This window comes from Aphis gossypii, chromosome 3 (assembly GCF_020184175.1).
Source record: "Aphis gossypii isolate Hap1 chromosome 3, ASM2018417v2, whole genome shotgun sequence".
NCBI classification, from domain to species: domain Eukaryota; kingdom Metazoa; phylum Arthropoda; class Insecta; order Hemiptera; family Aphididae; genus Aphis; species Aphis gossypii.
In genome coordinates, this window is record NC_065532.1 from 55323900 (window position 1) to 55348317 (window position 24418).

At 32.2% G+C, this 24418-nt stretch overlaps 2 protein-coding genes, 1 long non-coding RNA gene and 2 pseudogenes across 3 annotated transcripts; 4 read left to right on the forward strand and 1 right to left on the reverse strand.

Moving 5' to 3' along the window:
• Positions 1-2680: 2680 nt before the first annotated feature.
• Positions 2681-3433, reverse strand: LOC126550683 (uncharacterized). The gene is made up of 2 exons (XR_007604749.1): positions 3315-3433; positions 2681-3199 (listed from the first exon to the last, which is right to left on the reverse strand). It is a non-coding gene; the product is annotated as an uncharacterized LOC126550683 (long non-coding RNA).
• Positions 3434-4459: 1026 nt separating this feature from the next.
• LOC126550675 (uncharacterized) lies at positions 4460-6879 on the forward strand. Its single transcript, XM_050202647.1, is given in 4 exon segments — positions 4460-5000; positions 5285-5780; positions 5883-6679; positions 6681-6879. Coding segments are annotated over 4 exon segments (1782 nt in total). The 5' UTR covers positions 4460-4574; the 3' UTR covers positions 6744-6879.
• A 72-nt stretch (positions 6880-6951) lies between these two features.
• On the forward strand, positions 6952-9819 carry LOC126551115 (ATP-dependent DNA helicase PIF1-like). The gene is made up of 4 exons (XM_050203888.1): positions 6952-8472; positions 8537-8877; positions 8931-9175; positions 9710-9819. The coding sequence occupies exons 1-4, from the start codon at positions 6952-6954 to the stop codon at positions 9817-9819; spliced, it is 2217 nt and encodes a 738-aa protein (XP_050059845.1).
• A 222-nt stretch (positions 9820-10041) lies between these two features.
• On the forward strand, positions 10042-11381 carry LOC126551116 (uncharacterized; annotated as a pseudogene).
• A 9581-nt stretch (positions 11382-20962) lies between these two features.
• Positions 20963-22785, forward strand: LOC126550677 (uncharacterized; annotated as a pseudogene).
• The last annotated feature ends 1633 nt before the right edge of the window (positions 22786-24418 follow it).

A 24418-nucleotide genomic window follows, 5' to 3' on the forward strand; every position in this document is an offset into this window, starting at 1 on the left:
TTCGCTGTACATCATACTTGATAGTTTCCTTTTTTTCGTCTTCATAAAATATAACTCGCTTATATTTTTGTGGTGTGTCTGATATGAACGATAAGATATGTCTCATGAACCCGAATATTTTTTTCATAAAATCTGTCGTAATATGCACGTACCGCGATGAAGTTAATAAATGAACAACGACTTGTAATTTTTCACTCGGATCAAAACCAATATGTATAAACTTACGGGCTGTAAAGTCTAGTGTGTAGCTAGTAGATTCAATGAGTTCAGCTGGTGGTGTCGGTGGAACATAAGTAAAGGTCTTCTTTTTGTACAAGACAGCGTTATCAGAAATTTAACCAGCCATATTAAATCACTTATAAAAATATTAAACACTGAAAATTATAAAGACTGCGAGAGAACGGTTGAGAAGTGTGAAACAGTATAAGGCTAGAGGACAGACTGAATGGTAGTCTGCTCTTGTAGAGCAAAGCATATGTGCATTTCAGACATTTGTTATGTACGCATTAGCCATTAGTATATAGTATAAGTCTTTTGTATTAAATATAAGAGTATATTATTGTAGTCTATACGGTCTTATAGCATAATACGTCTATAGCGTAATAAACATAGGTACTTTATGTCCCGAGACACAACCAGTTAGACTAGGAGCAAGTGAATTACCATGTGAAGTTGAATTGTTCGTAAAACCGTCAAGTATACCAACATCTTGTCCCATACACTATCTTGACATCACCCGTAGTATTTATCCCCGATTAAAATATCAAAACGCATGGATTTATACAATAAAAACAACTGACAATGTAGCTGTCTCGTGTGAAAATAGGGACCAGGCCATAAATATACAACTAACTGAAATGGGTGCTGTGCTATTAAACGAAGACTGCAGGGGTTATACGCCACAAATGGTGTTAACACCAAGTAGACATTTAAATTCAACACACTACAAAGATTTAATCTCCGATGTAGGTATCACAAAACTTAACAATTCCCACGACTTTAAAAAGAAAAATCAGTAATAGCAACACACACACCAACTCCGTAATAAAATTAACTGACTTAGGACAATACTCGAAATCCATAGAGGAAATCGAACAACTTATACAAGAAGAGAAAGACAAACAAAACAATAAAGATACTACAGACCTTCACTCATACCTATTCTATCTCATTCTAATAATAGTAGCCGGGATAGGTTTTTGTGTATAATGATGGTGCAAGGACAGCCGCCATACACCATAGAAGAATTTAAAAATGAAACAAGTATATTTTATGAAAACCAAGGTGAAATCAGAATAATAGGAGCTCATTGGGAGCTCGTAACTTATATACCGTTAAGCGACTATGATTTAAGACATTATCAATTAGAATTAGAAATTAGAAATATGGACGAGCATTGTAAGGGAAATATGACCGATCGAGAGATATGCTCCAAATACGACAATGTATTAAAAACAACTTTTAATGAAATATCCGTCCAACGAAAACAAATGTACGAATCTATTGGTAGATATTTGTCACCAGGGGAACACACAACCCTACGTAGTGCTAGAGTGAAAAGAGGGTTAGTAAATATAACGGCGCGATACAGTTATCCCAATTATGATAACAACTATAACATTACCTAGTACCAACCTTAAAAATAAAAATCCCTACCCATACTTATGAACAGTGCCGCGTCAAGCTAAATTTGCCGCCTTATATTTATTTAAAATAAATAACAAATTTTACTATGTTTAGAAACAATATTGGGATAGTTAGTTAATTAAACTCTTATATTATACTATTACAGTAGTTTAGGTTAGGTTGTAATATTTTTTTTTTTTGTAAATTTCTTAGCAATTCTACAGGCAATAATGTAACCAGAAAAACTTTACCAGCTATAGTAAAAAAGTATAATTTGAAAAATATGTACAAACTATATTGTACTAAGTTAGGTTAAGACGTTAGGTTTTTTATATAACAGACTTATCCATAGTATAGAAATAAAATAAGTAACTAACTTAAGTTAACAGAAGAGGTAACTAGTCTACTAGTCCTACTATTGTCAGATTAAAGTGGTCTATCTACTCTCAATCGTAAAAATGAGTTTTGTATAGAATTAAGAGTTTGAATAGAGGTTATTAATTGATCTCTTATAAAATTTAAAGGTAAGATTATCTAGGGCACCACGAAAGGCTATTGATATTATAATTTATAAGTAAATTATTATCATTTTAAAATGGACAGTTATGTCAGATGTTAAAATATAACTTAAGAATGTAGTATTACAGTGTATCAAGCATTAATAGAATATACAGGTAATTAATTATTTCTATATGAAAGGAGGTATGTATCAAACAACTATAATAGGTTACATAACATATAAAGTAATAAAAACTTTTCTAAAAAAGGACTCAAGGTACCACAAAAATACTTTTAGGACAATAGGAATGTGCTGCCAGTTAAAAAAATTATATTATAATTTATAATGAAGCTTCGATTTATATTATATTATTTAAGTACACAATACTAAACAAATATATATTTATTTATATCAATATATGAGTTATGTTAGATATTTGTTTTCTAATTATTTAATTGTATTAACTACCATAAAATAGAATGCATAAAATATGCATTTTAATTCCTTTTTATTAAAACAAAAATGATTTTTAATTTCAAGAAAAAAACATAAACAGTTTAATGAAATGCTGTATTTTTGTGTTTAAAAGAATATTGATAATAGGTGATAGTGAAAATCTATATGATCATAATACAGACTTGGTTCTATTTTTAGTTTATATTTTGTTTTTATTTCAACAATTTGTACAATCAGAGAATATCGTTTTTGGGTTATTTCTTTTTCTATTTTATAATTTGCTTTACATTCAACAAGTGTTTATTAAAAAGAAAATAATTTAAAACGTGTACCTAAGTGCTTAAGTTAATAGTTATAAAAATGAATGTTGAACAAGTTGACAGACCTTCACATTTACAAGACCATGATTATTGTTTACCAGGTACTTTACACTGCATTATATATACAACATATTAGTGTTATAAATTAATTTAACGAATTTCATTTTTTTTTAGTTATTTATCCAAACATTGATGGTGACGCAGCATCAGTAAGTAGTGGTTCTGATGATGAGATCTTGTCCGACAGGGAAAATGAAGGTGAATTAGTTTAAATTATTTTGAACATCTCTAACATTGTCTAAAAAAAAATAAGTTTTATTTATAAATATTCATGTTATTAATATTCTGTTATTATCTGTAAGCTCTATTAAAGCTTTATTTTTTTAAATTGTGTAATAATAATTAATACTTACATAGGTAATACATAATATGTTACAGTTCCAGTAGACCAAAACCCCGAGACATACACCATAATTCCAGGAGTTCAGGTTGGGTCTCAAGTTTATGTGGACAACTAAAATTTTAAATACTATAAAAGAGTTAGTAAGTCTATATACATGATGAAAGTTACGATTAGAATATTAAGATTAATTATTACTAATACTACAAATAAAATAACCAACCACCTTTATCTTTTATGTTCTTAAAGATATTTAGTTTGCCACAGAAAAAATCATAATGATTGGCCATTTTGCCCGGCAACAGCTAGTATTAACTTAAATAATCCAGGTTACCTGTCATTAAAACGGTTGCATAACCATAGGCCTGAAATAATTAATAAGCCATTAGCATTTTTTAGAGAAGCAGTTTCTAATAAAATTCTTTCACCTGGAAATTTATCCTCTTCTGTTAGACTTGTGTATAATCAGGAAATTGTCAAGTAAGTATAACCATGAAACTATAATACATTTCATTGTTCTTAAAAATTGAAATTGTAGTCACCCCGAAGCAGCAGAAAACTATACCTGTCTTCAGATGGAACATAGAGTCAAAAGACAGCGACGTTGTAGGCGACCTCCTCTCCTAACTCCAATGGATCATTTAGTACAAAATTAAATTGATCCCATCCATGGAAAGTACAGTCACACAATTCGCAGACCTCCAACAGGTAAAAAAATAAAAATAATAATCTTATATATAAAAATGAATCGCAAAATTTGGTAAGCGCATAACTCAACAACGCCTGGACCGATTTCGCTCATTCTTTTTTTGTTTGGGTCGTAATTGTCAGGAGAAGGTTCTTACGGACGAAAAATTTGAGAAAGTTATCGGATTAGAGAAATATGACGAGGTGGTGATGAAATTACAGAGGCGCCATCTATCCAGCAAATAGTCAACTAAATTATTTTTGGTAGTCAATGGCAACCATTTAAATAAAATAAATCATTTATTTAAAATGTTTTTAAAAATGCATGCAAATAGACATACAAACACGCAAATGTTCGCAAATGTTCGTTGAAGTCCAAGGATGGTTTTTACGGCTAGAAAAATTAGAATTATTGCTGGAAAAACCCTAAAAATAGCCCTTTTCTTTTTAAAATAGCCCTTCCTAAATATTTATAATATAATACTGATCGTATCCATGGCAACCAACAATCGTGTTTTGTGCAGAGTGTTTAGTTAGTTAGTGTTTGTTTAGTTCGTGATTAGTGAAAAAATAATTTATATTTGATATGCCTCCTATAAGACGAAGCAATTTAGGTAGAAGAACCAGAAATGCTACAAACCAAGCTAATTACCGATCTAATTCACAAACGCGTGAAGCGCGAGCAAGTTTGAATCGAGCTGCTTTTAGTTACGATGTGTCAATTGACTACAGTAACTACCAATGTGTTGTTATTGGTTCTATGAACTCGGTTTGCTCACACTGTAAGGCATTAAAATACAAAAACGAAGCCAATGGATTGTGTTGCGCAAATGGTAAAGTGAAATTGATACCATTGGATCCACCACCAGAACCATTGTACTCATTGGTTTCAGGAATAGGAACAGATTCTATACACTTTTTGACAAATATCCAACAATATAACAATTGCTTTCAAATGACTTCATTTGGGGCAACAAATGTAGTTCGGGAAAATTTTATGCCAACTTTCAAGGTATGTATTATAGCAGTTACTCATAATTATTTTAGCGAACAAAATTTTCTGTCACCAAAGTTAAGATGTGTCACTAATCTTCAATTTCTTAATCATTACGAAATATATCACTTAGTCATCATATTATATGGTGTGTTTCAGTTTCAGTGACACTTTTATTATATTTTTATTTGATAGATATTAGTTAAAACTAAATATATACTTTTTAAGATCAAATATTATTTAAGTTTGATCACCGACAATCCATTAATTTATACCACACCATAATATTTTTTTATTTACAGATACAAGGGCAAATATATCACAGAGCAGGTTCACTGTTACCAGTGTCAGATAGCGACAACAAATTCCTGCAAATTTATTTTATGGGCAATTCACCACAAGAAATTGATCTGCGTTGTGCACATAACAATTTAGTAAAGAGGTCTATTGTAGAACAATTACAAACTTTATTTCATCAGCACAATCAATTGATTATATTGTTTAAAACTGCCCTGGATCTGATGCCATCCGATAATCACAAAATTGTAATCAGAGCTGATAAAACACCTGCAGGTCAACATACAAGACGTTTTAATGCACCAACTATTGATGAAGTTGCTATCGTTGTAGTTGGAGAAAACTTGGAATCCCGTGATATTGTTTTACGTCGTCGGAATGATCAATTACAACGTATAAAGGAAACACACCGCTCATATGATGCACTGCAATATCCCATTATATTTTGGCAAGGTGAAGATGGCTACGATTTCTCAATAAAAATGATAAATCCCATTGCAGGTAACTAAAATATTAGTTTAGCTATGGCGATAATATCTCAGTCATTATATTATGTATTTTAATTTTATATTTGAATGTTATTAAAACAAAATCTATTTACAGGTTCTGAAACCAACAAAAAAGTCAGTTCAATGAACTATTATTCATACCGCCTAATGATTCGGGAAAATGAAGATAATCACATATTGAAATGTCGGCGATTATATCACAAATATGTTGTTGACATGTATGTTAAAATTGAAACGGAAAGATTAACATTCATCAGGTTGAATCAAACCAAACTCCGATCTGAAGAGTATATTCACCTTCGAGATGCGATTAATACTGATGGAAATGCACAGAATGTCGGTCGGATGACTATTCTTCCAGCAACATACATCGGAAGCCCTCGGCATATGCACGAATATGCTCAAGATGCCATGTCGTATGTTCGTCATTATGGTACAGCAGATTTGTTCATCACATTTACATGCAATCCGCAATGGATAGAAATCAATCAGGAGTTATTCTCTGGGCAATCACCCATTGATCGTCATGATATTACAGCCAGAGTCTTTAGACAAAAGTTGAAATCTTTAATGGATTTCATCGTAAAACATAATGTGTTTGGTGAGACACGCTGCTGGATGTATTCTGTGGAGTGGCAGAAACGAGGATTGCCACATGCACACATTTTGATTTGGTTGGTTGAAAATATAAGGCCAAATGAAGTTGATGCAGTGATATCAGCTGAAATCCCTAATGTACAAGTAGATCCTGGATTGCATGAGGTAGTTATCAAAAACATGATACATGGTCCCTGTGGAACTCTTAATCAAAATTCACCGTGTATGATGGATGGTAAATGTTCAAAACGATATCCACGGACATTAATATCGGAAACAATTACTGGTAATGACGGTTATCCATTGTATCGTCGCAGATCGACAGCAGACAATGGAAAATCAACAATTGTCAAATTAAATCAACAAGATATTGAAATAGATAATCGTTGGATTGTTCCATATTCACCCATTTTATCAAAGACATTCAAAGCACACATCAACGTTGAATCTTGCCATTCAGTGAAATCTATTAAATACATTTGCAAATATGTAGCCAAAGGGAGTGATATGGCTGTGTGATTGGAATTGGTGCAGAGAATTCCAATGATGAAGTTACCCAATACCAAATGGGCCGCTATGTCAGTAGTAATGAAGCAGTTTGGCGAATATTTTCTTTTCCTATTCATGAGAGACACCCTTCTGTTGTTCACTTAGCTGTGCATTTAGAAAATGGACAAAGAGTGTATTTTACAGCACAGAACGCAGTACAAAGAGCTGCTCAGCCACCATCTACTACATTAACCAGTTTTTTTGAGACATGCCAAAACGATGATTTCGCACAAACATTGCTATATTCTGAAATGCCAAAATATTATACCTGGAATCAATCCTCAAGGAGATTTATACGACGGAAACAAGGAAAACCAGTTCCAGGATATACAGATGTATATTCCACCGATGCGATTGGCCGGATTTATTCAGTACATCCAAGCAATGATGAATGTTTTTACTTACGACTGCTATTAGTCAATGTACGTGGCCCAACATCATTCCAACAGTTACGAACTGTTGATGGTGAATTGTGTGTATCCTACAGAGAAGCCTGTCAACGTTTGCAATTGCTTGAAAATGACGCTCATTGGGATCAAACTCTCAATGATGCTGTAATATCATCACACGCTCATCAAATACGAACATTGTTTTCTATAATCATATCTACATGCTTCCCATCAAACCCAATTGATTTGTGGATCAAGTACAAAGATTATATGTGTGATGATATTTTGTATCAAATACAGAATAGAATGGGAAATCCAAATATACAAATCAGTGAAGAAATTTACAATGAAGCATTGATTTCAATTGAGGACATGTGCTTGATAATGTCAAACAAACTATTAATTCAATTAGGCCTGACCGCGCCCAATCGTCCAATGCATGACGCTTTTAACCAAGAGTTGCATCGAGAAAGACTGTATGATCTCAACGATTTGAAAGAATTAATTCAAACAAATCTTCCACTGTTAAATGAACAACAGAAGTATGTATTTGAAACTCTTATGAAAGTAACAAATGATGAAACTGGAGGGATTTACTTCTTAGATGCACCTGGTGGTACAGGAAAAACTTTTTTGATTTCATTAATATTAGCAACAATTCGCTCACAAAATAAAATTGCACTTGCACTCGCTTCGTCGGGAATCGCAGCAACTTTGCTTGAAGGTGGTCGAACAGCCCATTCAGCACTAAAATTGCCATTAAATATGCATAGCAATGAAACTCCAACCTGCAACGTTTCGAAGAACTCTGCAATGGCAAAGGTTTTGCAGCAATGTAAATTGATTGTTTGGGATGAATGCACGATGGCACATAAAAAATCTTTGGAGGCTTTGGACAGAACCTTAAAAGATCTACGGAGCAATAATAACCGATTTGGTGGTGCAATGATTTTATTAGCAGGAGATTTTCGTCAAACATTGCCGGTGATTCCACGATCAACGCCAGCTGATGAACTCAATGCATGTCTAAAGTCCTCCAGTTTGTGGAAACATGTCAAAGTACTTCATTTAAGCAAGAATATGCGTGTCGAGTCGAGTTGCAAAATGACCAATCTGGAAACATATTCTCTAAACAACTCATTGACATTGGTAATGGCAAATTTCCTATAGACATGTTGACTGGCTGCATTAACTTTCCTCTAATTTTTGTCAGTTAACTCGATCAAAAGATGAACTTATTCAGAAGGTGTTTCCAGATGTTTCTCAAAATTACAGAAACCATGATTGGTTGAGCGAACGAGCTATACTGGCTGCAAAAAACATAGATGTAAATGAATTAAATTTCAAAATTCAAGAACAAATTACAGGCGAATTGATGATATATAAATCAGTTGATTCGGCTACTAATCAAGATGATGTAGTCAACTATCCACCGGAATTTTTAAACTCGCTGGATTTGCCAGGATTGCCACCTCACAATCTTCAATTAAAGGTTGGATCGGTGGTTATAATGTTGCGAAATATCAACCAACCGCGTCTTTGCAACGGTACACGGTTAGCGATAAAAAAATTACTAAACAATGTGATAGAAGCAACTATACTCAAAGGAAGTATAAAGGAGAAGATGTTCTCATACCGCGCATCCCAATGATTCCGACTGATGTGCCATTTGAGTTTAAACGACTACAGTTTCCAGTGCGTCTTGCTTTTGCTATGACTATAAACAAGTCACAGGGGCAATCATTAAGTGTTTGTGGTATTAATCTAGAAAACCCATGTTTCTCACATGGTCAATTGTATGTTGCCTGTTCCCGTGTTGGAAAACCATCAGATTTGTTTATCTATGCGCCAGGTAATCAAACAAGAAACATCGTATACCACAAAGTACTACAATGATAATAATAATAATTATGATTCACATGATTAACAATAAAGCGATTACTTACTTTTAAATCATGACAGAACCGTCACCCTGGTGATAGGGCGTTGTGAATAAAAAATAATTAAATAAAACTATAACAGTTAAAACTATAACTACTTACTTTTAAATCATTATATATGTTTTATTTAATTATTTTTTATTCACAACGCCCTATCACCAGGGTGACGGTTCTGTTCAGGAGAATTTTTTAAAATACGTAGGCACAAAAACTGCCACATTACAAATCTTTCGTCGTGAATTCGACGTAATATTAGCACTATCAATAAGATTAAATTAAAAATTAACACACGGCATACGAAAATGCAAAAAAAGAAAGTAACACACGGGCAACGCCGTGTCGGGTCAGCTAGTAGTTTAATAATAAAAGCAAATAGTTAATCATAGTATTTCACAACAAATCAATCACTTACATGATGAAGTATATTAAACATTTATAAACCACAGATTTTTCAGAAGTGATGGCTTTGATAGTTAATGGGAATCAAGTAGGTGTTGTATTTGCCAATATGGAAACAATAGAGAGGTATCGAGCAGAATGGGCACTGTTGTTGTAGCTGGGATTGATGGTACATCAAAACAGTTCCTAAAAGTCCACAGAACTTAAAAAGGGTGCTTTTGTCCAATTCCAGATAGTGTACAAGAGTTGTAGTAAGTAAATTTACTATAAATAATTATAATTATAATAATAATAATAATATTTGTTATAAAAATTAATTATTTAAAAAATGTATAAAATAATATTTTAGCATACAATTGAATAATACATTTTGTAGACACAGCTAAAGGTTTAAATAGTTTATCATGTAAATGTATACCTTGTACTTTGCAGTCATTCCCAATGGTATATGCATTCCTCATTTTAATGAATCAAGAAAGTACCAAGCTCCTTTTAAATGTTGTACGTAATTTGCTGCCATTACATATGAACAACTATGCATAATAACTGATTTTGAAATGCCATTAATGAATGCAGTTCAAACTGTAATGCCTGAAAGTAAATTGATGGGGTGCTGGTTTCATTTTTGCCAAGTATGCTTATATAAGTAAAAAGAGTACAAACTTTAAATATCATTGTCAATACAATCTTCCAATGTATATGAACTTTATTTCACAGGCAGTCATAAGATACAGTAAGCGGAAATTAAAGTAGCCCTATTGCAGCCAGAATTTTGAGAATGGTTGTATAAGCATTATAGTAGTAGAGCATTATAGTAATTTTGTTGTATTTTATTTCACAATTTTATGTATTAGCTCTACCACATTTACCTGCACACAGAGGCCATCCTGATTGTCCTTAGCATGATATTAATGATGGTTTCAGGGCTATCATTAATTATGTTCAACAGTTTCCAGATATTGAGGAACAGTTGAGAACTTTTCTCGTTGGATATGTTGATGGATACTGGTTGACTCAGGTCGGACCTAGAATTTTGAGTATCTTTGGGTGTGAATACAGGACCAATAACTATTTGGAATCGTTTCACTCCACTTTTGACACAAATGTCAAAACACCCAAATATATGGGATTTCATACGTGAGATTTTTTATAATTGTAATATTATGTAATATACCATAACGGTGTATACATTTTTCCTCTACATAATCAATACCTATCGTTTTTGTTTAATCATTGTCATATTTTACTTATTATAGAGAAATTGATACTGATTGAAAATCAGTGTTTCGTAGAACTACATCAAGCACGACAAAACTATACGGTAGGTACTTATTTTAAATTTAGTATTTAATAAACATATTATAATGTAATACTAGTAATTATTAGTTAAACTAATAAGTAATAACATTCCTAGGTAAATCATGGGATATAGTTTAATTTATGATTTATATTGAAATTTTATTTACAGATTAGAGACAATACTTCAAGACAGGAAAGGTTTATAAAAACTCAGAGTATTCGTCAACAAGTACAAACGTTAAATGTTGATGGGGATATATTAATGTTCCTCAGAAGGACAGGCCATCAAAATGATGGATATGTCCAAGGACAGATTGGTCCATTTCCTGTAAGATAATATTTGACAAGTGAATAGATATAAAATAGTTTATAGCCAATAAATTTTTTCTATTAACATTTTTACAGGATGACAACATTTAACTATAAATCGGATGCTTAAAAGACAGTTTTTGTGGAACAAACAAAAATTTTACTATAGACTATAATATACTTTATATTTTGTGACAAGATGTGATAATCTCTACCTTTTTTATATATGATTATTTGTAATTGTGGTTTTATTATTTATTTATGTATTGCTTGAATAATTATTATTTATTTCCTGTTGATTGATTAACAATTTTAGATTCTAAGCAGAACGATGAATGTACTAATTTTACAACGATACCTATATGTGTATAAAAGCGTAATTTACATTTTATAATATACCTGCTGGCTGCTATTATAATATTATGCTTTAACTTGAAATCACGACATTAAAAACAAAGATTTTAGATTGTTTTTTGTTTATTATAATAATTTTTTAAATCTTTTATTAAAAGAGTTCTTTAAAAAGGTTTTATTTTAAAATTATATTATAAAAATATGTATTAATATATTATATGATAAATAAATTACCTGGGTTTGTATCGACAGACGACTGTGCATTATGAAAAGTTTCCTCCATAGGTATGGTCGCTGGGTAGTGTGTAGGTACTGTGTAAATTAAAACTACTCAAATAACTCGTTATCGCCACTTGGAAAATATATTTGGTTATTTTGGTCTTCTGATAAACAGATTTATACAAAATAACTATAAATTATAATGATCACGATGATTGTAATATTGTATCGATATACCTTGATAATGAGCACGGATAATATTAAATTAATAATAATAATAATAATATATAATCTGATTTCTGATGTTATTATTAATTTGTCATGATAATATTTATAAGTACGTATTGGCTATTTATAAACTTACAATGGATAATATAATATTCGTACAGTATCTCACCATGAGCCCACTTGAATTCCCATCTGGATTTTTTTTTGATATTCAATGTTGGTAACAAAATATTTTCCTTATCACTTTTGGGATAACTGTACCCACCCCTAAATATAATAGGTTCGGCAATGAAAAATTTATTCGGAGTTTGTGATGAGGAATGTGCGGAGGAAACTTTACGAAACATAGATAAAGTCGAAGGTACCAACGAACGCATGATACATGTTATAAAAGACCAGACCACTGTAGTCAAATCTTCAATAGTAGGAATAAACGGTGCTTCAACTGAACTAAACCGGTTGTATGACAAATTAAAACAAAAACAACTAAGTCTAGAAACAAACATAAAAGCTCTAATAAACAATACTTATACTTTAGAAACCTTGTTACTTTCAAATAGAATGTTTAGTATATTCACAGCGTTAATGACACAATACTCTTACGAAACCCAAGCTTTAAGCGCCATAATAACTGCGGCTAGGACAGGTGTTTTACACCCAAGCTTAGTAACACCGCGAGAACTTGCAGCGCAACTAGTAGAAATAAAATTAAACTTACCACTCAACTTACGACGTTGTCCTCAGAATTTCTCTTTTCATGATCCAGCACATAGGGCTTGTATAGGGCTCATCGCTTTGTATGATTCTCAATAGATCTGATCTCAATTGCAATGGATTGCTCTATTACCTTAGGACTCATCGGGTAAGGCATAAGTGCTGCCGCTGAGTGCATATGGTGGTCAAAGCAGGCGGGGATCCCCCTGTCCCCCACTACGAATGAGTGTCTTTGGTGTTTTATTTTTCTGCCCACATTTATAAGGAATCTGATTTTTAAACTCCATCTGGTGTAGTGATCTCTACCAGCAAAAAAGCTCACACTTCCCAACAAGTTCATGGTGGGTAGCCACATGTGCGGCCTTTCATACGTTATAGTTGTCAAATGTATCCTTCGGTTTCCTTCCCTCCGGAATTCGTCCAAAAGACATTTGCAGAGTACCGATTCCTCTGTCAGCGTTCACTGTGGTTCATGCCAATTCCAGCAGATTTCGTTATGTGCACCAAATATGTGCGAGTATATAGAGTTTTTTTCAAACACCATGCACCCCAGATACTTGTACAACTGCATTTCCCCCAACATTTCATCTCCCCTATTTAACCGGAGAGTCACCAGACGTCCTCCTGCTGTTTTTTTTGTTTCTAACCCGAATTCAGGAACTACGTTTAACCTTGCATTTTCCACCAATGGCACTATGTGCCTATGCCCCTCCGTTGTCAGATAAATTACTTCAATTTGTCGGATCCTATAATATAGTTTAACTCTTATAGTACTTTTTGTTTAATAGTGTACAATTTAAAACTAACTACATTTGTATCTTAATACTAAAATACATTTGATTTACTATCTTTATTTTGTTTATGTTTTTTTTTTATTATTTTTTATATTTTTTATATATTTTTTTATATACTAGTTTCCCTCATCATGTTTAACTCTGTTCCTTGTTCGTGTATTAAGTTCACTACATATCTGCATCTGTATCTGTTCACACATCTAAAATTATGGTGTATACTAATAATTATTAGTACAATGGTCATTATTAGAATGCTTACTCCTACACATATTATAAAATTATAATAATGTGTCTTAAATTTAGGATTTTCTAGATTCGTTACGAATTTTGTGTTAGTGTTATTAATAATTTTTTTACTAGTTATATTTGTTCTGTCCTCTATTCCTTCTGTGGTATCTAACGTGATATCGTCATAGTCAAACTCATTTACTACATTTGTTACATTTGTACCCTACCGTTGTTAAGTTTGCATTAATTATTTGCGATATTATTTCGTAATTGGTATTATTTGTACTATTGTTATACTCGAAATTATTCAGTGTAGTCAAGTTATAGTCATGCTCAATTGTCATGATAGGTTTTATGTAGTAATTCTGAGTGTATGACACTTAGGTGTCTAACATTTTTCGGAAATGGTATGAATTTTTCATTGTCTAATCCTATCGTTTTCAATGTTATCTCACACATTTTTTCAATAGTAATTTTTGTTAAAGTGTTGTTCAATACAATAGTCGTAGGTTTTATGGAGAATATACACCCTAGGTTCATATGTACCCGTGTGTTGTTCTCATCATTCAAAGCTAAAGTTATACGTTCCGATGTTCTCCAAGTCGTTCGTTGAAGTTCAACATGACTATTCTGTACTTCATAAAAAACTCCGATTTCGAATATGGTTCGCTCAATTTCTTATTAACATTTTCCATATGCGACTTTAAGCAACTAGGTGCTTCGTCCCTTCTTAAGAAAGAAGTAACGTTATGTTTTTCTAGTTTGATCATGTTGTATAGATAACCTATAAATTCACTTTTCTTCTCCTTAAAAATAACTACTTAATCTTAAACTTCACTCTAAGTCTTATCTACCTTATTTAATTTATACCTATTTAATTATATTTAATTTCTACCTAAACTTTCGTATTTATGACTTATATGTTACATTAGAATTCTAATCATCCTTTTCTAATTTGTCTTTTTCATAGTATCTTTTTACATCATTTTTATGTACAGTCACCTTCCTTCTACCTCTCTGTATTACTACATTTTCGGTATCCAAAACTTCTAAAATTTCAAAAGGTCCTTTACATAATGGACTTATATAATTAACACATACAAAATTCACTACAAACGCCTGGGCGATAGTGTTTGCCGTATGATCTGGTAACGGAACACCTAATGAATATTTCGTTAGATCGTCGTGCATAGTCAATATATATGTATTTCTTAGTGCAGTAGGTATTAGAGGTCCTACTATATCCATAAATATTTTTTCAAACGGTCTAGAACTTGTCGTAGTTATAATCATCGGACTACGGTGATGTCTAATTTGTTGTTTTATTCGTTTGACACGACGGACAGTTTTTTATATATTCCCTTACTTCTTGTTTTAACCATGGCCATCTGAATTGTCGTTTAATTTTCTTAACCGTTCTATTTAATCCAGCATGACCCCCTAGTAATGAGCCATGAAATTGCTTGAAAATAATTAATTTTTCCTCATTAGTGTATTCTAATCTAGTACAGATTATTATTTCTATATCTGTATTTCGAAATATATACCTAATCATTGATCTTGTTTTTGTCCAGTCCAACCCGTCTTTCTTTCCTAACTGGTTCATAGCTAATTTTTTCAAGGAATTTTTAATGCAAAATGCATATTTTCACTAGTGGTTAATTGTTTTTCTTTACTTTTAGTTATCAAAAATATTATGTATCTTTCTTCGTAATTAAAATATACTACGTCGCCTATTTGTTTATTCGATTCTAGCATTCGTTCCGAATTTCCGTTTTAATTCGTAGTTTATTCCCGATTTAAAGTTATAATATTTTTCTATTTTTGATACAATATGATATTCTGCGGGTGACTCTAGTAATTCACCGTTCACCTCTTTTACATTACTATTCGTTATTATTGTTGTTCCGATTTTTCTAGAAAGCTCGTATAAATTTCGTCCTTAATTTCTTTTATACTATACATTCTACTTAAAGCATCTACGTTCGAATTTTGTACTCCCGGTTTATATTTTATTTCGTAATCGTATTCCTCAAGCTGTATGCGCCATCTAGCTAACTTTGATAAACTTTGATAAGTTAAATAACCAAGACAATGGTCTATGGTCAGTGAGTATTACGAATTTTCCACCGTAGAGATAAGGGCTAAATTGTTTAACCCCGTATACGATCGCTAAACATTCTAGTTCAGTAGTTGAGTAATTCATTTCACTTTTATTCAAAGTTCTAGATGCGTACGCTATTGGTAGGTCGCTACCTATCGTTCCTTGGGATAGTATAGCTCCTAGAGCCTTACCACTAGCGTCGGTTGTAAGTATATATTGTTTCGTAAAATCTGGATATTGTAAAATTGGTTCTGCACAGAGTGCGTTTTTTAATTTATCGAAAGCTGCCCGAAAAGTTTCGTCCCAATTAAATTTAACATCCTTTTTTAATAGGTGGGTCATTTGTTTTGCTAACATACTATATCCCTGTATAAGTTTCCTATAATACTCCGATAAACCTAAAAATGATTTTATTTGCTTTACAGTTTTAGGCACCGGAAATTCTAACACTGATGTTATCTTTTTCGGATTTGGTTTTATTCCGTGTTTCGAAATTATGTGGTCCAAATATAAACATTCGTGTTTTAAAAATTCGCATTTATCTGGTTGTATTTTTAAATGATGGGTACGTAGACGTTCGAATACGTCTATCAGCTTATTGTTGTGATCACTCAAATTGTTCGCATAAATAATAATATCGTCTAAATAAACTAAACATTTAATTCCTATTATCCCCGACAATACGTTATTCATTAATCGCTGAAATGTAGCGGAACTTGTTTTCATTCCCATAGTCATACGTTTAAAATGGTAATGACCTTGACCGGTCGAAAACGCTGTCATTTCGCGAGATTCCTTCGCTAAAGGTATTTGATAAAAACCATTTGCTAAATCTAAATGGTAAAAAAGCTGACATTGTCCCAATTGATCTAATATTTCCGTAATATTAGGTAACGGATGAAATTCATTTAAAGTTACTTCATTGAGTGCCCTAAAATCAATTACTATTCGAAATTTATCTTTACCAGATGAATCTGATTTCTTTTTTACTAACAACAAAGGTGCATTAAAAGATGACATAGATCGTGTTGCGTGCCAGTATCAGATTTGAATCCAAATGGTTAATTTGAATGAAAGTTAAACTTAATAACGTAATATGTTTTATTGCATACAAACAAAATACATTTAACAAATTAAATAAGTGGCTGAGTGACGTGAAAGTGCTCAGTTGTTGATAGCTTTGGTACATCTGCCGTTGCTGGTCTTCGGGCTCCCTTATATATTGTGGTGCGTCTCTTGTTTACGTCGTGTTTTCGCCTTCTGGGTAAAACCAGGTGTCCTTGTTGTTTTTGTTGCAAATTCGGACACGAATTTGAAAATGTGCAATAACATCTCAAATGCATCATTAGTGCACTGTAATTATTGGTGCGCTTACTATCCCGACACGTGTCATGGTCATAGTAGCATCCGCATTACCCTTGACACGAGGCATGGTCATACTAACTTAGCCTTGTAGTCTCGTAGATATCTTATAGATATCTCGTAGCCCATAACAATCGTTCTATGATATATTTTGTTCCATTTTAACTAATTATTGTTCAATTTCCTTTTGTTGTGCCTGTGGCAATCTATATGTCTTCTATATATCGGTGGCTGATTGGCGAGTAATCTTATTACGTGTTCCGCGGCGTTAGTAAATATTAAATAATCGTTTTCCAAATGAAATACATCAGAAAAATGTTCGCATGTTTCTAATATTGTTTTACGTTCCTCGTTATTTAAATGGTCACTGCGTACTAAACTTTTTATTTTATTTACGCGATCGTTATTGTCATTTACTACAGTTATTTCGTGTAATTTATATTCCATGTCATTGTCGTATAATATTTTATTAAATTGATCCTCATAAATGTTTTGTGGTAATTCAGAAATATTCAGTATGCTTATCACCGTGTTTCCGTTTTTTACCGTGTTTATTATACTAGCGCAATATACGTCCTGTATTAATTCTTGTTTCTGTATTAATATATTTATATTTTCCATTATCGGATCAGCTATTGGTATAGATATTGTTGTTTCCGTTCGTGGTTTTAATGTGTAACACATTTTATCTTTATTTAATTCGCGCGGAGTGTTATCATTTATTGTTAATATATTTTTCGCAACATCTATTATCGCGTTAGTTTGTAACAAGAAGTGGTGACCTAGAATTCCATCTCGTGGTATTGGAAATTCCGTTTTTATTTTATTATTATTTAATATTAATATTATTGTAATTTTGACACTATGGTAGTTACTATTTTATCATTAATGTCTTTTAAATTTCTTTTTTCTTTTTCGTTTACTAATGTTTCGCCTGTTAATTTATTCATTTTTATTAAATTGATTTCACTACCGGTATCTAAAAGAAGGTTTGCTGTATTTGTTTTAAAATTAGGTGATTGAAATGTAACATGATTTTCATTAATTACTGATACGATGGTGAAACGTTGTTGAGTGATAATTCCTCCGTTGCGGCCGTTATTTGGTTGATCGAACGGACGCCGTTCCCGTTCGATACTTGACCGTTTCCCGTCCGGTTTGCATTATTACGCTCATCCCCAGGGTTGCCATTGGTACGAGAATTCTCGTACTCGTACGTTAATACATAGAATTTGTACGAGGTACGAGGACGAATTTATTCTCGTACACTTTTGTAGGAGAATTAATTAATTATGACTGTATTTCAAAAATATATACGGGTAAAATGATATTTCTCGAAAAAAAACTAACAAACAAATTCTACAAAAAAAAAAAAAAAAATAATATATTTATCCTCATGAACACAGATATATCTGTGCTCATGATAAATAAATATACTGATAAAGTGACAACTGATGGTTCATTTATATCATGGTAGAAAATACATAATATCTAAAAATAAACTAAATGAGGTTTTCTTTAGTTATTGAAAAAAATGGTTTTGAACGTGTTTTATTAATAAGTTGTTATTGGTATTCAGTTATTGTTACTAGTTGTCTAGTTACTTGTTACTTTTTAGTGTGTACTGTCACTGTGTAGTACTGTTACTGTAGTTATAATAATTTAATTTAGTATTTTATTGTGTGTCTCTGACCTCAGTGTGACTGCCGTGATAGTGTCTCTGTATCATTTTCCATTAACGATTTTAATTGTTATTAAATTGAGGTACGTGTTTTCTGTGAGTTATTATATCATTATAAATTATGGCGTCATCATCAAATCAATCAAAACGAGGTAATGAAGACATGGATGATTTGGATACTATTGTCCAGGCAAGAAATTCTCGTAAACACCGCAGTCAAAAATTCCGTCTTGAATGGTGTAAAGATGACGAACTAAGAGATTGGATTTTACCTGATAAGAATGACGTTTATAAAGCTAGATGTAAATATTGTAATGTACAATTCGTGGCGTAATTATCAAACATAAGAGGGCATGGCAACGGTAAGAAACACAAAAGTTTATTAGCTTCCTTAACTTCCGGTACCAAGACCCAAAAATCAATTTCAACATTCATTACAAAAAACATAAGTTCCGATTTAAAGCTGCAAGTGTCAAGAGCAGAAATTAAAATAGCATCATTTGTGGCGGAACATAATATATCGTTCTTAGCCACAGACCATCTAACAGAAATGCTCAAAGAATGTTTTCCTGACTCAAATATTGCAAAAAAATTTAGCAATGAAAAGAACAAAATCACAGCCATAATTAAAAATGTGATAGGATTGTCACACAAAGAATCATTAGCTTTGACACTAAGGAAAACTAATTTAGTGTTCTCACCGACGAATCAACAGATATTGGGACAGTTTAAACTGCATGTGTTGTTATAAGGTTGGTTATTGTTTATTACAAGTATTTAGTATATAGTTAATTCATATAACAGATATTTCAGAAAATAAATATTTACAAGTGTATTATTTCACTCAAGTTCTAGTTATAAGTCATATAAATATACAATTTGACTAGGTATGATGCTTATTCACTTATTTAATATTGTAACAAATTTACTTAATGTGTTTATAGATATTTTGATGAGAAATCTGGTCACGTTGAAAGTGTTTTTTGGGATTTGCATAAAATATGTTCTACGCCGACGTAACTCCTACGATATATGGCGGTTAGCTACGACGACTCGCGCTGGTATGGGGGTGAGGTGACGCTGAGTTCTTGATAGTAAATACTAACACAATAGTTGGTTTACAATAATAATATATAATATATAGTATAGATGAAATAATAACAATGCACGTGAATAACTATTGTACAGAGTTGCTGCCGTCAAAGACGTCTCTTTGTCGGTCAGCGAATAATGATTATAATTTTACAAAAAAAAACAATATGTCCCATGGACAAGGATAAAAACATAAAACAATAATAACGATAGTACGATACCACAGCGGTGATGGCGATGATACTCGTCGAGATATTACAAATATGACAACGTCGGCGGCGGTGGTAGGTGATAACGCCGCGACATCAGCTGTTGACGGCGGCGGCGGCGGCACAATGGTCAATGACCTCACGGCGGCGGCGGCGACACTGACGAATAATTGCTCAAAGTTTAACGGACAACGCGACAACGCTCAAATTACAATTATCAAGCCCGACAGGGTATGCGCATTCGATGACCCGATTAAATAGGCACGATGCACAACAAACGATGGAGTTTACACCGTCAATTTATGTCTCTCCGTGAGCAATGATTATGTCGCCCACGCGGTTGTCGGATTAACTCACACTAGGTACCACTGCACGAACGTACCAAATCCTCCGAACAGCGATCAAACACACGACGACAGCTACCACGCACAACTAGTGTTGTCCCAAGTTCAACAACGTACAACACAGCAACAAAAATGCCACGGCACACTCCACACACACGAATATCACAATAGCTAGACGCACGGGCCGCTGTGTATCAGCACCGTTGGAACGCAGACAGACTGGCGGCACGGAGACGACGTCCAAACAGTCCAGGTCGTGGGCATGGGTGGGGAAGGAGTCCAAAGTTCGAGACTCGCCGTGTTATCGTGCATTATCGCGCGCACTGATGGTAAACTCCAGATAGGATAAGGCGGCAGTTTAAACAAAATATATGATTCATCTAATCCAGGAAATGCCACTGATGAACACTTATATAATGGCTTAATGAATTCCTTGATATCATTTGATGTACCAAAAAATAATATAATTGGATTTGGGTCTGATGGATGCAATGTGATGATGGGTGAAAATAATTCTGTTGCTTCACGATTTAAAATCAACTGCCCAGGTAAATTAAATTTATTACATATTTAAAATTATTTGTTTATATTTTTTTATTTTATTTAATTATGTAAGGCATTTACGTGATTACATGTGTATGTCATTCCGCACATTTATGTGCGAGTGAAGCATGCAAAGAACTTCCAAAGTCTTGTGAAGACATGGCTAGAAACATTTATAACTTTTTAAAATCAAGTTCAAAAAGACAATGTAACCTACAAATGTTTCAAACATATTTGAACCTTAAGCCCCATAAGATATTGCATCCATCTCAAACTAGATGGCTTTCATTAAATTCTGTTGTTGAACGATTACTAGAGCAGTGGGATGCTCTAAAATTATACTTCAACGAAACATATCTTAGTGATCGCTTAATATCATCAGAACATATTTATCTTGCCCTTCACGATCCATTTGTAAAATTATATTATTACTTTTTAGATTGGGCACTTCCTAAATTTACAAGGTAAACTATATTGAAACTAATAATCAATTAATATTATTATTGATGGTAGATACAAATGTATTAATTATTTATGACTTGCAGATTCAATCAATATTTTCAAACCCAACTAGTAGTCATCACCGATTTGCATGATAAAATAATTATTTTATACCAAGATATTCTTTTATGCTTTTTAAAAAGAGACTATGTAATGCAAACACCATTGGATCAAATTAATCCAAAAAACGGAGAAAAGTTATTAACTGATAGACAGTTATATCTTGGTGCTCAAGTTATAGAACATATTGATGATCCATGTATTGTTGCACTATCCGCTAGGAGAAAAGAATTTTTTGACAGGTTAAATTAATATTTTTATAGGAATACTTTAGATAGGTACTACAAAAATAAAATAAAATAATAAGAATGTTTAAACTTATACCTGTTTCAGATGTTGTAAATTTCTACAAACATCAACAATAGAATTGAAGAAAAGATATAACATGGCAGATCCAATTTTTTCCAAACTCCAGGTTCTCAAACCAAGTAATGCGTTATCAATGAGCTTTAGGGAGAATGTCAAAGGAACTTCCCTGGTCCCATTAATTAAGTTACTGCCGTGTATAATACCAACAAATGATGTTAAAAAAATTCAATTAATTGATGATCAGTGGAGGCGATTGCCATTAAGTATTGCACAACTACCAGAGAATATTGAGGATGAAAAAGAAATTGATGTTTTTTGGTATATTGTACTTAAAACATGTTACTTAGTACTTGAAGTTAAAAATTTTATGTTTTTATAACAGGTGGAAGATTAAAAAAAAAGGATTAGATAATGAAGCAGAATGTTTCACAGAACTTTGTGACTTTGCACTGAACATTAGCTTACCTTACCTCATTCTAATGCAGATTGTGAGCGTATTTTTTCAAGTGTCAACTGCATAAAAACCAAGTTAAGATCCCGACTGCTTACTGAAACCGTTAGTGGTCTACTACATACTAAGCAATGCGTTAAAGGTGGTAGAGAATCTGATTTCAATTGTGTCAACTTTGAACCTACTAAATGTATGTACCAAAAAATGGCACACAATACATTGTACACATCTTCTGATACAAATATTACTAATGACTTCACAGAAGACATTATTATTTAATACTTATAGGTTATTGACTGTATTTTATTGTGTTTTTATCCATCACCTTAAATATACGATTTTATTGACTAAAATGTATCTTAAACTGTAGTTACTAGTTTATTAAAACTTGCAAACCATCCTAAGTAAATTTATCATTTATTGCATTTTAGAACAATCTAGATAAGGACTATTACTTTTTCCTCATTTTATGCTATATCTCGATGATTAGACACTGATATTATTGATAATGATATCACAATATAGTATTATACATGATATTATCATGTACGAGAATTTATATGACATGTACGAGTATTTTAATTTTTTGATACGAGTATTCGATTTTAAAGTGTGGCAACCCTGCTCATCCCGTTGCTTACTATAACAGCTAACACTATCGTGTCCTATCTTGTTGCAATAACAACAAGTTATTGGTGCCGAATTATTGTTAAAATTATTATTAGTATTTTGTCGTGCGTTATTATTTTGCGGTTGCGCATTATTATTATTATTTCGACGCGCAATCTGTGTAACATTACCACGACAATCGCGAGCGACATGATTAGTTCTGCCGCAAATATAACATCCGGGATTGTTTTGCTGTCTCCGATTATTATTATTACATTGACCGTTATTATTACGCGGATAGTTATTACTATTATTATTATTATTGCGACCAAATTTATTAAAATTATTATTACGATTAACATTATTATAATTATTAGGACCTTGTCTATTCTGACCGCGATTATAATTTTGCTTATAACCGAATTTTTGTCCATTTGGATATTTCCCTGATAATTATTTGACCAACGATTTCCGTTATTATTTTTATTTCCGTTCTGATTTACTTTATTTTCATTATTTTGTAATTCTTTGTTAAAGCTAAATTCGATTTCCAACTGCCTAGCCATTTGCATTGCCAGTTCTAACGTTTCTGGGTTCCTAGCTCGTAATATTGTTTGTAGATCCATTTTTTACCCATTTATATAAATTGCTAAAGCCTGATCTTTTAAAATTTGACTCAAAATTCTCGATTCTTCTGGTGTTTTATTTGCTAACGTTGCATTACATAAATTATAATATAATTGTACTACGCGACCCGTATAAGTTATTACATCTTCGTCATTTTTCATACGAACAGAACTTAATCCTATCTGCAGTGTTTGTGGTGACAATTGCTGTTCAAAAGCTCCCCGTAATATCTTTTTAATAGTTTCCCAATCGCTAGTTTCCCTATATCTACATACTTCTAACGCTTTACCAGTAATCCTAGTGTTAATAAATGTTACTAGTAACATACTACTACTACTAGTAACCTTCTTTTTCCTTATTCATACGTTTATTTTTATATTCATTTATTATAACTTAAATTAAATATGTTTTATTTATTAAAATAAATTATTTATTATTTTTTTTCAATTATTATTTTGTTTTACACAACTTATTATTTTTCTCAATTATTAGTTTAACATTAATTTCTCTAAATTATATTTATCAATATTATTTTATTATAAAATTGTCCATAATTTTATTTTATTCCCCCAATTATTTCTACTATTATATTTTTTTTTTTTTACTTAGGATTTTTTTTTTTATCCTCTCTAAAATTCACAATATACGTCAAGTAATTTTTGAATACGATAGGACTTCCTCGCCTATAAAACTCACAATTATTTCTCAATTATAACACG